We start from the raw sequence: 18316 nt of genomic DNA, 5'->3' as shown, positions 1-18316 counted from the left end.
TGATACTATTTAGGACCTGTGTACATGTTGCAGGACAGCTTGATAATAATGTTGATACTATTTAGGACCTGTGTACATGTTGCAAAAAGTTGATTACTATCTCCCAAGGTTTTCACCAAGGCGGGTGTGCCAGAACCGCTCCTCAGACGTGCCATAGACTTGAAGTCGTCGCTGGAGAGAGCTCTGCAGAAACATGAAGACCTGCACATTGACTACAAGGCCAGGCATCGCAGAGTGGTGAGTACAATGAAAACATTATTTAGCAAGAAGGGCAGGTGTCGAGAAATATAATAATTTGCAAGAAATCCAGATCATATTTTTCTCTGCATGCATTCCTCCTTTTTATTGTCCAGTTGTTCATGTGACTTCTCAGCCTGGTTGCAAGTATATATTTTTACCAGCAGAGGGCACTATTTCACAACTTATTACCCACGGAGAGGAAGAGGTTTACCGCTTGCCATACTTTTATTTTATTTAACTAGGCAAGTCAGTAAAGAACAAATTCCTATTTTCAATGACAGCCTAGGAACAGTGAGTTAACTGCCTTGTTCAGGGGCAGAATTACAAAAAAAAATACCCTGTCAGCTCGGGGATTCGATCTTGCAACGCTCTAACCACTAGACTACCTGCCGCCCCATATGAGTAGGGAAAGAGGAATACCTAGTCAGTTGTTCAACTGAATGCCTTCAACTGAAATGTGTCTTCTGCATTTAACCCAACCCCTCTGAAACAGAGAGGTGGCTTAATCGCCATCCACGTCTCGGCTCCCGGGGAACAGTGGGTTAACGGCCTGGCTCGAGGGGTTGACAACTATCAGTACGGTAGTGAGGATCATTTAACAAACGTCAGTGTGCAGATATCTGTGTGTGGTCTGTATTATCCATAGGTAAAATCCTTTTTTAAATACAAGTAAATAGATTGCACTAATGCAGTATGCATCAATTGCTGTGTTTTTAATACAGACATATTTATCCTCTTCACTTTTACATATTTATGTTCAGATCTTCTCTGAAAACTGTGAAATCCCACATGTTATTGTTATTGATTTTCTCTTTGGAAAAAGTGAGCGGCATCATTGACATGTTGTCCATGGCCTCAATACCATTAATACCTGAAGGCAAAAGTCCCTCAAATCTAATTCCATGTTCAGCACTTCTGTAATGTCTTTTATTTTAAATTGTTTCAGGGCCTGGAAATGGAAGTACCACAGTAGTTGTATTTAAAAAATGAATAGTTGGACATTTGTGCGAGGTATGATAGCAGTGTTGAAATGGAACGCATCAGGCTGAGATTAGCACAGCGAGAGAGAATGGAGAGGCAGGGCTTCAGGTATTAATAGACAGAACCATTTCTCCCCCTCTCTGGAATACTACGCATACCTAGCAGTTATGAGACTCATCATTATGACACCTGATGTCCCTTTTTAACTGGGCAGGGAGAGCAAGAGAGCGTTGCGTTTGAGGGAACGCGGGGAAGTGACAGTGACAGAGCGCCATACTGCTACCTGTAAAGGTTTATCACTGTCAGACAACATTTCCAATGCCGTGTGATAAAGCAACAACTTAAAGTCCTTTATCATAATTAGTTTTTCCATTTTACCCTTAAAAGCATTTCATTACTGTATTCGCTTTATCGGGACTCTGACAAGGATGTGATTGCTTTTTCGACTCAATAAACCCGTGCTGATTGGGAGTAAAATTGAGAAATCCAAAAAGGTAAAGATGGTAGTTTAGCTGCTTCTCACTCTACTGACATAAAAACATAGACGTGAAGTCAAGGAACAAAGTAATTACCAAAACAACTTAACCCTTAACAGCCTTGTAGTTAGTATATTTGTATGCCTTCAGCCTGCAGGACTACACTACATTGTACCTCCTCACAGTTGCATAACATGCACAGAAACATTTATGAGATCCAATCATGGATTTGGATCATTTATGTTACGTTTTAATTCTATGTTGCGTTAATTCTCTATCGGGCTTCAGTGAGTACAACAGAAAGCAAAGTATGCTTGCTTTAAACGTATCCATGAAAACTGTTTTCATTCAAATGTACTCTTGACATCAATTTGATATTTGATTGAGCAATCCATACTCCATGTAGGACCCACTTCTCCGTCCTAGTCCTATTGTAAATAAAAGGGCCAAACCTTAACCCACATCCAGACTGAGTGCCTGCTGTACTGCAGTATACCTCTTCCTCCAGCAGTATCCCTCTTTCTATAGCAGTCAGAACACCTCTCTCTCTCTCTGTCTGCTGGCAGTGGCACCCATTTGATAAATGGAAGAGGTGGATGTGTCTGACACCAGCACTCTGCAGCTGGCTGGATCTCATTTAAGCACCTTTAATTATTGGTCACTGAGGTTTATGGTAAAGAAGGGAGTATTTGTAAAGCAGGCACCTTTTCAACCCCCTCCCCACACATTGAACATGCAGCATGGGATGAATATTGCGTTGTTTACCCAGATAAGGCATCTTATCAGGACCAGGAGGAAGAGCAGTAATTGATGTCTCTCTGTTTTTCACATTGGGAAACTGGAGATAAACAGAGAGAGTCTTTCCCCCTGCCTGTTCTGTGCTTCATCCTCACCTGATCAGGCCATGTGTACAATATCTACAGACTGACTGGTATTAATGTTAGCACCACTCCACACTCTGTCTGGGAGCTAACGTAGAGGCTTGGCAGGCCTAGTCTGTCTTCACCCTCTGCACTCCTGATCCACACTGACCACTGATCTGTACAGGGTTCAGTCAAGCACATGATCACTCATTTGAGATCAGTAAGCAGGATAACTGTTGTTATATCCCCGAATGTCATTATCTTTATGATGTTCAGAGACTGGGCCTATTTAATGTGAACCACTTTCAGCATGCATTTATCTAGACATAGTTCAAATATATTCATCAGATGGGCTAAGTAATAGTCTCATCATCCTATGATTGCGCCCGTGTCACGTCGCTGGTTGGCCCACTCTGCCTGTTCCAGACGTTCAGGATAAAGACATTGGGGAAGCTGACAGTGTCGTTTGGAGGATGTAGACATATATAACTTCATCTGTCAGGTGACCTGGCGGTCCCCTCCAGGATGAGGTCCCAGGGGAGGCCCCTAAGGGGCCCTCATTAGTGTATCCCCCAGACACCCAGTCCGGTAGTAGGTCTGGAATATGGACCATTACTATTGGCTGGTACCTATCTCCACCTCCCAAAGCATCCCTCAGTCCCCCTTCTGTTTGTCTTCATGTCAGATCCTCTCCCTCCCGTTGAATCTTATTTACCCAATAGGCCTTTTCTCACTTCATTACTTTATGACAGAAACTCTTTTTATCAAATGCTTCTACAAAGTACCACACAGTATTTGGACATGGCTCTTGACCACAGAACCAATCGAATAGTAGCTAGGCTATATATGCATGGTGGAAATACTCATTAACATCAATCACTATGTGACTGGAAATGCTTTCCACGACCAAAGCACATTTTGCGTTAGGCTACATTTTCTTATGTAAAGAAAGTAAATGCATTTAAATGATTCTTGCATTAAAGCCTTTACAATCTTCACAGAACACATTCTCCCTCCACAGTAATGCATAATGTAATATACTCCTGTATGCTGAGGAGATGGTGTCTGTCTGTGGACTTGTGTGTTTCTGAGACTGAATGCTGTCTTACAGCCACAAGGGACAGCCTGGCAGTGAGGGGCATTACATTGTCTGCAGAGACAATGGAGGACAACTTAAAGAGTTTTTCACCTCCAGCAGTCTTGAGTGTGTCCTCCGACCGACCGACTCGCAGCGCTTAATTCCATTCCCCTGGCCGGGCATTCCCCTGGCCCAGCCGCCTTGCTCCAGCAGCCCATACACCTGAGTTATTGGTTTGCTGTAATAATTACCTTCCAGTGAGAGTGGATATTAGCATATAAATAGCAGATGAACGAAGGACCATCACAGCTGAGTACATAACATTTTTGGTTTATAAGATTGAATGGGTTTTTAAATGCATAGCCATCAAACTTGCCAAAAGACAAATGAAGTTGAGTTGAGTTGTCTGACGTTGCCTCCTAAGATATTTTTTTTAAAGGATAACAGACTTAAGGAGTACACTGTAGCGGGCGCTTCCCAGGGCACAAAGTCATTGAGATTGCTTACACAATTAATTAGACCATAGCAAATATATTGGAGGGCACAGGGAGCACTTTAGCCCCCTGAAGGGTGTTTTTCCCAGTAAGTGGTGGATATATAACCAGAACCTCACCTACACCTTTCACTGGGGGAAGGGACAGAGGTTTGGACATGGCCAATCCATAGTTCACCCTGGATGTTTCAAAGCCAAGTAGCACTGGGAAGGAATGACACGGCAAATAGCACTGGGAAGCAATGGCACGCCAAGTAGCACTGGGAAGGAATGACACGCCAAGTAGTACTGGGAAGGAATGGCACCCCAAGTAGCACTGGGAAGGAATGACACGCCAAGTAGCACTGGGAAGGAATGGCACGCCAAGTAGAACTGGGAAGGAATGGATCATATTCTTATTTAATGCGCCTGCTTCTGTCTCTAAAATGTATCATGGACACCTTTGCAGAATTTTAATTAGCCTAATTAGGGAAATGTGTATAATTATATATATTTTTTTAATGTAAAAAGAACACACATTTTCTTGATTGAATGACATACAATTATTGTCTCTGAAATACAAAGGAATAAATAAGTAACAAATAACACCGCAGTTGTAGCCTAAAGCTGCTGTATTTGCTATGTAGACCATTCATGGGGAAGATATCCGTATAGTTAACTTAAAATAAAATATCTTGGAACTGTCCTGGAGTATTTTGTAAGAGAGAGAAAATGTGATTTTCTTTATACGTTGTACAGGATAGGAAAAATGTCTGTTTTTAAATGCTAAGGTGGGGATAAGGGATAGAGCCCATGTTTTAGATAGGCTTGTGTCAGCAAAATGTTTCTCCTCCCCATGCACACCCCTTTATAAGAGTTACAACGCTGTCATCTCAAGATTGCAGTCCTGATTTTATCACTGCAGAATTAAAACTAAAAGAATGTCTGTCGACCAGGAATTTCTAGTGGGCTGGTAATATTATTCCATGGGGTTTTAATCTATCAACGGAGAAATAACTGCTTTGGATTAAAGAAGACAACTGGTATAAACAAAATAGCAATCTCCTTTTCCACAATTGCTAGCTACTGGGAATAAAAGACTGTACCTGGGCCTGGAGTAATGTAGAACGTTTGTGTTGCGTTGTGGATTGCACTTTGTCTCCTTTTCCCTGAGTTTGAGGGTGGAATCCGCTAAATTAGAATAGAGTTGTTGAAGCGACCATTTCTATGGTAAACATTAAGATGGGGGATTTGGCTATCTCTTACCTTACCATTGTGGTAACACTTGACACTCAGTGTCATGACACATTATAACACGGTCATAACCATGTCATAACAGCTGACATAACTTGTCATAACCTGTAATAATATGGTATTACCACGGTCATGACCCATATATTTACACCTTTTGTGACATATATTGCATATTATGGCTGGTTATGACACCTACATAAGTGTCAAACCCACATTTATTCAAATTAGTTTTTTTCTTGTCATGAAGTTTCCTTTTGTTTGAAAGTGTGTTTCTTAAATCCTTTGTCATATTTTAAATAACTAAGATAATACACTTCATGACACTGTCATGGTTTTTACACTCTTTTACACTCACTCTGGTTTTTACACTCTTCCGTAGGTGTCATAACCAGCCATAAAATAACGCAATATATGTCAACAGGTTTCAATATGTGTCATGAATATATTATGACAAGTTGTTAGCTGTTATGGCATATTATGACATGGTTATGACCGTGTTATAACGTGTCATGGCACTGAGTGTCAAGTGTTACCACAATGGTAAGGTACGAGATAGCCAAATCCCCCAACCTACTGTTTACCATAGAAATGATCGCTTTAACAACTCTATTCTAACTTAGCGGATTCTGCCCCCCAAACAGGGAAAGGGAGAGAGAGTGCAATCCACAACGCAACACAAACTAAAGTGTTACCAAAACCATTATTATATTAGAAACCATTATTATATTAGAAACCATTATCACATTCTATGAAATAGAGAAAAATATCCTTCATTTCGTCAAGTATCATACTGCTCTTTTGCTTTCTTTCTTTCTCTCTCTCTTGAATATCAGTAATTATGAGTTAATTACTATTTAATCTGATATGGTTGTAATATTGTGGGACAATTAAATTGGTCTTTGTGTCTCATAAGCGCAGGTGTCTGTTGTATTAAGTGCAGGGCGAAGGATAAGCCACTTATTCACCACCATCTAGTTGGCCTCTCTGAGCAGCATGTACATTACTGTGGCTGCTCTCTGAGCAGCATGTACATTACTGTGGCTCCTCTCTGAGCAGCATGTACATTACTGTGGCTCCTCTCTGAGCAGCAGGTACATTACTGTGGCTCCTCTCTGAGCAGCATGTACATTACTGTGGCTCCTCTCTGAGCAGCAGGTACATTACTGTGGCTCCTCTCTGAGCAGCAGGTACATTACTGTGGCTCCTCTCTGAGCAGCATGCACATTACTGTGGCTCCTCTCTGAGCAGCAGGTACATTACTGTGGCTCCTCTCTGAGCAGCAGGTACATTACTGTGGCTCCTCTCTGAGCAGCATGCACATTACTGTGGCTCCTCTCTGAGCAGCAGGTACATTACTGTGGCTCCTCTCTGAGCAGCATGCACATTACTGTGGCTCCTCTCTGAGCAGCAGGTACATTACTGTGGCTCCTCTCTGAGCAGCATGCACATTACTGTGGCTCCTCTCTGAGCAGCATGCACATTACTGTGGCTGCTCTCTGAGCAACATGTACATTACTGTGGCTCCTCTCTGAGCAGCAGGTACATTACTGTGGCTCCTCTCTGAGCAGCAGGTACATTACTGTGGCTCCTCTCTGAGCAGCATGTACATTACTGTGGCTCCTCTCTGAGCAGCATGTACATTACTGTGGCTCCTCTCTGAGCAGCATGTACATTACTGTGGCTCCTCTCTGAGCAGCATGCACATTACTGTGGCTGCTCTCTGAGCAACATGTACATTACTGTGGCTCCTCTCTGAGCAGCAGGTACATTACTGTGGCTCCTCTCTGAGCAGCATGCACATTACTGTGGCTCCTCTCTGAGCAGCATGCACATTACTGTGGCTGCTCTCTGAGCAACATGTACATTACTGTGGCTCCTCTCTGAGCAGCAGGTACATTACTGTGGCTCCTCTCTGAGCAGCAGGTACATTACTGTGGCTCCTCTCTGAGCAGCATGTACATTACTGTGGCTCCTCTCTGAGCAGCATGTACATTACTGTGGCTCCTCTCTGAGCAGCATGTACATTACTGTGGCTCCTCTCTGAGCAGCAGGTACATTACTGTGGCTCCTCTCTGAGCAGCATGTACATTACTGTGGCTCCTCTCTGAGCAGCATGCACATTACTGTGGCTCCTCTCTGAGCAGCATGCACATTACTGTGGCTCCTCTCTGAGCAGCATGTACATTACTGTGGCTCCTCTCTGAGCAGCATGTACATTACTGTGGCTGCTCTCTGAGCAACATGTACATTACTGTGGCTCCTCTCTGAGCAGCAGGTACATTACTGTGGCTCCTCTCTGAGCAGCAGGTACATTACTGTGGCTCCTCTCTGAGCAGCAGGTACATTACTGTGGCTCCTCTCTGAGCAGCATGCACATTACTGTGGCTCCTCTCTGAGCAGCAGGTACATTACTGTGGCTGCTCTCTGAGCAGCAGGTACATTACTGTGGCTCCTCTCTGAGCAGCAGGTACATTACTGTGGCTCCTCTCTGAGCAGCATGTACATTACTGTGGCTCCTCTCTGAGCAGCAGGTACATTACTGTGGCTCCTCTCTGAGCAGAATGCACATTACTGTGGCTCCTCTCTGAGCAGCAGGTACATTACTGTGGCTCCTCTCTGAGCAGCAGGTACATTACTGTGGCTCCTCTCTGAGCAGCAGGTACATTACTGTGGCTCCTCTCTGAGCAGCAGGTACATTACTGTGGCTCCTCTCTGAGCAGCAGGTACATTACTGTGGCTCCTCTCTGAGCAGCAGGTACATTACTGTGGCTCCTCTCTGAGCAGCAGGTACATTACTGTGGCTCCTCTCTGAGCAGCATGTACATTACTGTGGCTCCTCTCTGAGCAGCATGTACATTACTGTGGCTCCTCTCTGAGCAGCATGTACATTACTGTGGCTCCTCTCTGAGCAGCAGGTACATTACTGTGGCTCCTCTCTGAGCAGCATGTACATTACTGTGGCTCCTCTCTGAGCAGCATGCACATTACTGTGGCTCCTCTCTGAGCAGCATGCACATTACTGTGGCTCCTCTCTGAGCAGCATGTACATTACTGTGGCTCCTCTCTGAGCAGCATGTACATTACTGTGGCTGCTCTCTGAGCAACATGTACATTACTGTGGCTCCTCTCTGAGCAGCAGGTACATTACTGTGGCTCCTCTCTGAGCAGCAGGTACATTACTGTGGCTCCTCTCTGAGCAGCAGGTACATTACTGTGGCTCCTCTCTGAGCAGCATGCACATTACTGTGGCTCCTCTCTGAGCAGCAGGTACATTACTGTGGCTGCTCTCTGAGCAGCAGGTACATTACTGTGGCTCCTCTCTGAGCAGCAGGTACATTACTGTGGCTCCTCTCTGAGCAGCATGTACATTACTGTGGCTCCTCTCTGAGCAGCAGGTACATTACTGTGGCTCCTCTCTGAGCAGAATGCACATTACTGTGGCTCCTCTCTGAGCAGCAGGTACATTACTGTGGCTCCTCTCTGAGCAGCAGGTACATTACTGTGGCTCCTCTCTGAGCAGCAGGTACATTACTGTGGCTCCTCTCTGAGCAGCAGGTACATTACTGTGGCTCCTCTCTGAGCAGCAGGTACATTACTGTGGCTCCTCTCTGAGCAGCATGCACATTACTGTGGCTCCTCTCTGAGCAGCATGCACATTACTGTGGCTCCTCTCTGAGCAGCAGGTACATTACTGTGGCTGCTCTCTGAGCAGCAGGTACATTACTGTGGCTCCTCTCTGAGCAGCAGGTACATTACTGTGGCTCCTCTCTGAGCAGCATGCACATTACTGTGGCTCCTCTCTGAGCAGCATGCACATTACTGTGGCTCCTCTCTGAGCAGCAGGTACATTACTGTGGCTCCTCTCTGAGCAGCATGTACATTACTGTGGCTCCTCTCTGAGCAGCAGGTACATTACTGTGGCTCCTCTCTGAGCAGCAGGTACATTACTGTGGCTGCTCTCTGAGCAGCATGTACATTACTGTGGCTCCTCTCTGAGCAGCAGGTACATTACTGTGGCTCCTCTCTGAGCAGCAGGTACATTACTGTGGCTGCTCTCTGAGCAGCAGGTACATTACTGTGGCTGCTCTCTGAGCAGCAGGTACATTACTTTGGCTCCTCTCTGAGCAGCAGGTACATTACTGTGGCTGCTCTCTGAGCAACATGTACATTACTGTGCCACTGTGGCTCGTCTCCCTGTTGAAAGCGATAACAGGGAGTAATTTAGACCTCATCCAAAGACAGTTTAGACCCTAATCTGCCATATTCAACACCGCTCACATGCGGTAATGAAAAATAAAATGAGGGGCAATAAGAGAAATAAAAAGCAAGCTTTGATCTACCTGTACTACTTGACATAAAGGTAATCATGAAAGCAATTAAGCTGAATAAATGGAAAGGCGTGCATGAAACAGTGGCTCATACGTGGCGTGCCCTAGACAAACCAAGGACATGAGAATTATGGGTAATATTTTATGAAAATGACCCCTATATTTAAATGGCATTCTGTTATGCGTTGTAGCGCAGGGAATGGTTAACTACCTTTTTGAGTAAATTAAAAGGCATAAATTCTGTTTAGCGGCGATGCTGGCTTCGCTTCATCCCCCAGGCAGAGCAGAACAGAACAGCCTCCCTTAGAGAGGGGAGGAGGAGGAGAGAAAAAAGCCTTGGGTTGCTTTTCACTTTTCATAAATTCCCCTGCTCGGATTCTATACCCCAAAAATAATTTGCGGCCAAGGCAGCTCATTGTTATTCCGCCATGATTGATGGTGGTCATTTACTCTCCTGGGGAGTTAAGTGCCCCTGTCATTCCTGAAGAGCGTAATTGGGAGGTTCCACAGGTCAGCGCCGGTGACAGTTTTCTCTTTTGATTAGTGTTAGAGTGATAGCAAAACGTACAGGCTGGGTGATAGATGAGCATGTGCAGGTAGAGGCTCCAGGCAGAGGAGAGGAGGAGACCATCACCTCCCCTCCTGTCCTGAACCATGCACACCACCTTCTTTGTTCTCAGCAGCATCTTCTAACAGACAGGCAGGTAGACAGGGGCTATGGACACGGAGGCCAGCATCAGTTTAGCTTTATCCAACTCATGCTCTGTTGTCTGAGAAGTGGGACGTAATAAATAGTCAAGTGCACAGCCTGAGTAATCAGACTTGGGGGGGTTTATTTGGTAGTGATTATGGCTGGAAGCCTAATACCTAGGCCGGTGGTTACCACCTAGTCCTCTCAGCTCTTGTTGAGTAGATCTCCCGAAAGCGATTGTGTTGAGGAAATACAGCTGGCTGGCTCAGAGGTGAGAGCCCTCCATATCGCTTGGTGACCCGGACTCTCTCTGACTAGCCTGTCTCGGGTTCCTTATCAGCTCCGCACACAGACACCTCTCCCACACCTGTGAATCAGGGCCACAGTACACTTATCGCTCCATCTGTTGGACAGCCTATTGCTTCCAACAGTTTTATTTCCTCTTCTTTCAGGAATAAAGGATAGGCTAAGATTTGGGTATTAGGTGAGTGGATTGGCCAGAACAGAGAGGTGCTTATGTGCAAACTGGGGAAGGGGGGGTAGTTGAGCAAATGTATCTAAAGGTTAACAACAGCCTTTAGATACCTTTACAACTAATACATGTTGTCTTTTCAGATCATTTGTAAACTTTTAAGTTGTCTGTTCGAAAAACACTACCTTAGTCAATCATATTGTATCAATTACAGTTACTGGTGAAAAATAACTAAGTTGCCTCCTGGAGAAACTCTTATGTAAATCTCCCTCTCTGTCTCCCTTAACCTCAATGACAAAATTAACTAAACAAGTGCTGTTATACGCACTGACAATTAGATGGCACAGTGGTCAAATAAACCACTACGTCAAAAGGAAGCGGAAAAAAATTGGATGTGGTCAAGTGGAAATTCCATTAAGGCTTTGAATTAAAATGTGAAGACGTCCCACGTTACTGCCGAGTTAGCCGTTCGGGGCGCTGTAAATCTTGTGAACACCCTGAGGGCCGTGGGGGATACCATTTGAGTGATAATCAGCAACCGGGGAACTGCTGATGAGGTCCTAATTCCTCTGTAACCTGTCTGCAAACAAACACAGAGACAGCAGGGAGGAGAGGGGGTAGGGGACTTGAGGAAGACGGGGGACTTGAGGAAGACTGGGAGAGAAGAGTGTCTCGGTTTATTTCTAGTGATGCAGGGGCATGGAGAATACGGACGGTGCTGTTTGATTATTGTGGTCCTAGGAAGAGGCCTAGTTTTATGTTAGGCAAGTAAGGATAGTCTTTCTCATGTATTGTTAGCTTATAATAAAATGTCTAACTAGCTACATTGCTAATGCATTACCATTTAGTAGTTTATTTTATTTTTAACCTTTATTTAACTAGGCAAGTCAGTTAAGAACATATTCTTATTTACAATGACAGCCTACACCGGCCAAACCTGGGCGATGCTGGGCCAATTTTATGCCGCCCTATTGGACTCCCAATCACGGCCGGTTGTGATACAGCCTGGATTCGAACCAGGGTGTCTGTAGTGACGCACTAGATGCAGTGCCTTAGACCTCTGTGCCACTCGGGAGCCCAAATGGTGAAGTGGTCCTTTCCATAGTCAGTCAACCATGTTGAGCTGACCCTGTACTTACAAAGATACCCTCTTCCCATCCACTAGATGAAAGCGCCGGAGGGCAGCGATGACGACGATGATGACTTTGAGGAGGTTCCGGAGAAGGAGGGTTTTGAACCCCACATTCCAGACCATCTACGGGAGGAGTACGGTGAGTTTGCTCAGCTGCAGAGGACCAGGGGCAGGTGCATACACAACAGGGTCACAGCCATACAAACAGCATCTGAGAAGAGCATAATGAAGAGTAATCCCAGTAAGCTCTCGCCCTCGCCTCAGGATATCACCACACACACATCACATACTATTGATTGGATTGGTTCAGATAAACATGATGAAGGTGCCAAAGAATGCCTCTAAAAGCTGGTTTGTTTGTAGAGTGATTGTTTAAAGCCCAACGTGTGCAGTGTTGGTAAAGGTCGTAGGTTAGGCCTCAGGCACGTTCCTGGCTGGTTTTAACTTCCGATGTTCAAAAGTACTTCAGCATTGTACTCAATTATCCAAACTGCTCACCAATGGTAAGTAACATAATTGCTAATTTACCTGTGCTAAATCCCCTTATATGATTTATGACCAATGTTCTATAAAAGGTCTTCCATCAATGACAGCAAACCAGTTTGTTCCAGTTCTATAGCCAGAAGTTCATTTTCCCAGTCTATGTAATTGCTAATGGCCTCAATATTGATATATGGTTGCAAGGCTGTAGCAAAACGTGCCATGCACAGAGATCAGAGGTTGTCTGTAATGCAAGTGGATTATAACAGCCTTGTGTCCAACTGACACTGTCATAATAGTTGACAAAGTGGCAATCTGCAATTACTACATCCATTTTTTTACTTTCAAATTAGTGATATACACCAATTGATTCTTGAAGAATATAACTTAAAAATGCCTCATGCTTAGTTCAATTATCATACTCCATCAGAACCCAAAATATAAACTTGTTGTCTTTTTGTAAGCAATGCAAGCACTGTATAGCCTCAAAACATGGTTAAAACTGTCATTTTGTTCTATGGGATGGTCAGTCCTCGCATCCGAAGCTCTGTCTATGAATTTGAGTGGTTACGTTTTTCCAGCTCCATCCCTCAGCTGTTTACCAAAACAGAGGTGGGGCTGACCGCTTTGTTGTTGTTTGAACTGAAGATTTCTCCTTTTATACCTGCTGGCTAAAGAAGTTCAAATTGAATCCTTTCTGGACATGTGATCAAAGACATCTTGTTTCAATGTACATTGTGTGCTCAGATTCAGCCTTAAGGGAGCCTAGTGGTTGGAGCGTTGGGCCAGTAACTGAAAGGTTGCTAGATCGAATCCCCGAGCTGACAAGGTAAAAATCTGTCATTCTGCCCTGAACAAGGCAGTTAACCCACTGTTCCTAGGTCACCATTGTAAATAAGAAACTGATAATAACTGACTTGCCTAGTTAATAAAAATAAATTCATGTTTTAGGTTCACATTACATTTTCCACCTAATTCCTCGTCATCACATTTTCAAACGAAACTGACCATGTCACTTAAATTAGATTTGTTATCTGATTAGCCCTAAAACCGTCCTCCTTGTGTGTTGTCCAGTGGCTTGATTGGTTTATTTAATGTTCTTAAAGTGAATAGGAACCAGCCTACAAAGTCTGTAGCATGGCCGGGCAGGCTACTTTGATGAGTGATCTATGAAGTGATCTGTGGAAGCCATGGAAAATTAACAATGCAATGCTGTTAATGAGCTCCTATTAGCCCAGTGCTGTAATTTACAACATCCATCTAGCCTCAGTCTCTCTGTAGGGGGGGTAGACCACAGGGAGTGGGAAGGGAGAGAGAATGCTCCCTAGTCTCCGTAGGGAGGTTAGACCACAGGGAGTGGGAAGGGAGAGAGAATGCTCCCTAGTCTCTGTAGGGAGGTTAGACCACAGGGAGTGGGAAGGGAGAGAGAATGCTCCCTAGTCTCTGTAGGGGGGTTAGACCACAGGGAGTGGGGAGGGAGAGAGCATGCTTCCTACCACAGCCAGGCTGAGGTGAACTCTCTCACACACACACACACACACTCACAAGATTCTTTGTGACTTACATAAGGGATATTTCCTCATTAAATTGGAAGCAGTCCTCCTGGGGGTAAATAATTATGATTTGGTCCCAGAATGAATCTGGCAAAGTAGTGTTTTTAGTGGTACTAAATGTGATGTATTTAGTACCCGTGTTTTGACTGGATCTCTATTGATTTTGGCTTGAGGACTTTAACGGCACGTTGTAGATGTTTCTCCTGGCTGCTTTAGATGTTTTCTCACATACCTCAGGGATTTGGTACACATGAAGCCAAGTCAAAATACAAGATTCAGTTTTAGGACAAAAATAATAATATCTGTAGCTCTGGTGCAATCAACAATAAAAAATACAAATAAATAAAAGGTAGCCTACTCTTTTAGAAAAAATATTTAAATAAAGTAAAATACAGAGAACATTTTTGTAAATATGCACTGTTTTTTTATTTTAACTTATCAGACCAATCTATCAAATGCATCAACTCTTATTTTCCTGTAGAAACCAAGCTTTGATCCAAAGAGAGAGGAACGAGCTTGGCCTTTCCCTTTATTTCTCTCTCCATTCTCTCCACTGCTCTTTTATCTATCCCTTTATCCCAGCAGTCCTGTCAGGACGTTATCTCTTTCTCAAATTTACATTTTAATTACAAGGCCTGCTGAACTCAGGAAAATCAATATACCCACCATTGGCAGCCCAGCGCCGTGTCTCCCTGCTGCTAGACCTCTCTATGTACTATTATTGATTTATCTCTTTAACACCTGCAACTTTATTGCTTCAGACAAATAGCTACCATTTTGGTCAATTTGAACAGAAAAAGAAAGGATTTGGTAGTATTTCACAATTCCTCAGATGGGGTCTTTGCACAGAACGATGCCGTAAGTCAGAGCGATGGAGGACTCTTGGATTAACCCAGGGATAGGCCTACGTCATGCAGGGAATGGGCTCTGATGAGGAAGAAGACTTGTGCCTCTGACCAACATTACATTCTCTTTTATTGTCCTTTTCCCCCTTTTTCTTGTTGGGGGGAATTGTTTATGTGTATTATTTTCACAAATACATTTGTGTCATTAATAATGTTTATTAATTCCAAATGATTTTCTAATGTATCTGGTCTGTTACTAGGAGAGGAGATGAAGATGAGGTTAGATGCTTACATGCGTAGCTGTAAGGTAACTCCCACTTTGTCCTCTGCGAGGTAACAACTGCTCTTTAAACATGTTTTATTTATTTGTTTTAATAAGTTTAAGTTGTCCCGGGCTGGGGCAGGTGCGGCTTAGAGCAGAGCTGTGATCTCTCTTCCAGCTTTAAGCTCAGTCTGACCCTCATAGAGCCCCTCTACAGCCCCTCTCTGCCCACCCAGGAGGTAACGCACAGCGGCAGAGCATCTCCTCCACCTCTCCCTGCCCTGGCCTTCACTTCATAACTGGGTTAACATTACCTACAGCAGGGTGGGCAACATCTCCAGGCTTCAGGGCCAGATGGAGATTTAGACATTCAGCGGAGGGCCAGTGTGTTTAAGAGGAGAGTCGAATGTTTTCCAAGAGGCTAGGAAAATAAATAGCTGTCCCACAATAATCTATCTGAGCTGAGCAGTGAGCACACAGCACTAAAGCAGTAGAATGTGCTTGATAAATCCGTACATATGAAAAGTATTTGGAAGTTCTTGATGTAATATGTAACGTATGGACACACTTCTCTGTTGGTCATTCCAGGTTTAGAGCCGTCCCCCTCCACCTCTGTGGCCTGTAAGAAGCCGGTGCAGCCTCCAGTAAAGTGTCCTGCAACAGGAGCCTCTCACACCCTCTCCAGACCCAGGAAGAGAGCCACTGACGAGGAGCAGGACCCCACCTGTGCAGCCGCCACACTCCGCCTCTTCAAGCAGCACCTCCTACCCCAGCCACCTAGCACCAGGTGACCCCTCCCTGCTTCACTTCATAGCTCTGGATGTTTATTCCACCTGAATTGGGATTTGGGATGGCTACTTTGGAAATATGTCTGTCTCGACCAAAGAGAAGAACCACAGCCTCAACGACTTGTGACTACTGTTTTCCATCTCTCTCTAGCTCTGCAGCAGGAGGTCATGTGGACCCCACATACCAGGCTAGTGAGGACAGGGACAAAGCTCCAGTCATCCCCTTCGGTTTGGACCTCTACTACTGGGGAGAGGAGCAACCCACTGCAGGCAAAATCATCAAGTACATACAGCCTCCCAACTTCCTCCATGACTAGCATGTTTTATTGAGTATACATTGAAATTTAACTACTGCACAGAGCTGAACTTTTCACTAAGTTTTCATTGGTTTTGATATGGCCACTAGAGAGCACTATTGTATGTTCAGAGTCACTGTAAAGCTGTTATTAGAGATAAACAGTGTTATGAGTTCTGAAAAGAGACTCTCCCATAATACTTCTGATTAAATTCTCAGCTAATAGCTATACCATTGCTACAGATTGATATTAGTAAAGAGCATGGACAGTTCTTCACACCCCTCCCTCTATCCTGGTGTCCAGGAATAGCTCCCAGCACCAGTTCTGGGTTCCCAACGAGGTAGAGGAAGAGGTGGAGAATAAGGAGCTGGCTGCCCAGATGAAGTCCAGGTACATCACGTTCGCTGGCCGCTTCCAGCCCGTCAAGCACAGGTGCAAAACCCCCATGCCCAACGGAGGCCTCTGTGAACGCCAGGACCGAGTCAAGGTGAGCGTTTAAGTTTTTGGTGAAAGTATTACAACTGTCATTGTAATTTCTATTTTTGTATATATTCTACTGGTAATAAGTTTAGATACCAGTAAGTGAGGCTTTGCAGTTAGGCAGAATTAGAGTGAAAGTGACATGTAGAGAGAGGATCGTTGTTGATGAGGCCAGGAATGTCTGATTCCCATAGTGTCCTTTCCATGGGCCGATCATCCCACGAGACGAGCTGGGAAAACCCACCAACCCTGAGGACGCTGTGCGGCTGGAGAAAGAGGAATGGAAACGTAGAGAGGACCAGCCTGGTGAGGGACATAAGAGGGCTCCTATTAGACACTTCAATTCCAAAAAAGTAAAACTGAAAAAAACCTTTGTATAATTATCTAGCTCACAGCAGACACAGTAATGGAAGTAATATTCTAAAGGAAATCTGATGGCGTTGATAGGTTCCCTTTCATAAAGGTCTTACCAATATCTGCCCTGTGCAGTGGCAGCTCTCTCTGGTCTAGTCTGTGGTAAAGAAGGAGAGATAATGGAAACACTTCCTGCTTCTGACTCCTCCCCCAGAACTCTCCATCACTCCCAGTCCCAGGCTCCCTCAAAACTGTCCATCACTCCCAGGCTCCCTCAAAACTGTCCATCACTCCCAGGCTCCCTCAAAACTGTCCATCAGTCCCAGCCTCCTTCAGAAATGTCCATCAGTCCCAGTCTCCCTCAGAACTATCCATCACTCCCAGCCTCCCTCAGAACTGTTTATCACTCCCATCCCATCACACAAAGGGCAGGAGCAAGACGGCACCAGAGTCAGGGAGCCAGGGGTTCTTCCACAGCACGGGGATGAGGGCCTTTTTAGTTCAGGAAAAGATGAACTGATGGAATCACAGTCATCATCAATACCCCTGATAATGGACTGCTGTTTCTGTCTCTGGGCTCTCTCTTTCTCTATCCTGGAGGCCGCACTAAAAGCCAATTAAGGGTGTGTTGGCTGCTGCCAGCGGGGCGTCGGATGTGCTTTCTCTGCCTGCAGTCACTTGTTAACAAACAGGTATCGGGGCCAGCTGACTCGGGCGGCCGCTGGCCACTGGCTTGTGAAATAGCATCTTTTGTAACTAACTACACTATTGATCCCCCACTCCATCAGTGCTGTAGACTCATCCAGACGCTGCCACACAGTGTGTCTCTGGCTCTATGGCCACAGTGTCTCAGCACAGCAGCATGCCGGCCCACCAGGCCACCCGCCAGGCCACCCACACCAGCCCTATAAGGACCTGCAGAGATCCATCAATCCTCTCTGCCTGCCTGGTCACTCCACTCACTCTCATAGGGCACTATTGATTTTTACTCTTAACGCCCTCAAATAGTTTCTTAGTGTGGCCCCACACACTCATAGGTTGTATTTTGGATTCTGTATGAACTAACCGATGTCAGGGTCTCTGACTGTTGTCAGGCAGAAAGAGAGGTAGACCCTGGCTTGTAGACATTGCAGCACTTTTATCTTTCGATGCCAATTCTATCCTAAATATTAACTCCATTGTCAAACCATTCCATACTCTCAAAATAGGTTTGGTCAGGCTGTGATAGATGATCAAGTTAACGCTGTTAAAATTGCATGTCTTCAATGTCT

General features: G+C 44.8%; 1 protein-coding gene across 6 annotated transcripts in view; it reads left to right on the top strand.

Annotated features, from left to right (window-relative positions):
• The window catches only part of uvssa (UV-stimulated scaffold protein A), a 30036-nt gene that overhangs the window by 8452 nt on the left and 3268 nt on the right, over nt 1-18316 (top strand). For 4 of the 6 annotated variants that reach the window (XM_036969773.1, XM_021583547.2, XM_021583549.2 and 1 more), the window contains 6 exons: nt 109-237; nt 12021-12126; nt 15716-15914; nt 16067-16198; nt 16515-16698; nt 16886-16997. In XM_036969773.1, coding sequence (XP_036825668.1) covers nt 109-237; nt 12021-12126; nt 15716-15914; nt 16067-16198; nt 16515-16698; nt 16886-16997 — 862 coding nt within the window. The remainder of the gene's footprint in view (nt 1-108; nt 238-12020; nt 12127-15715; nt 15915-16066; nt 16199-16514; nt 16699-16885; nt 16998-18316) is intronic. The other 2 variants (XM_036969774.1, XR_002470639.2) reach the window with 2 other exon arrangements.

Source organism: Oncorhynchus mykiss, chromosome 31 (assembly GCF_013265735.2).
Source record: "Oncorhynchus mykiss isolate Arlee chromosome 31, USDA_OmykA_1.1, whole genome shotgun sequence".
Lineage (NCBI taxonomy): Eukaryota > Metazoa > Chordata > Actinopteri > Salmoniformes > Salmonidae > Oncorhynchus > Oncorhynchus mykiss.
Note: the sequence above shows the minus strand (reverse complement) of the source record. Positions and strands in the feature narration are given on the sequence as shown.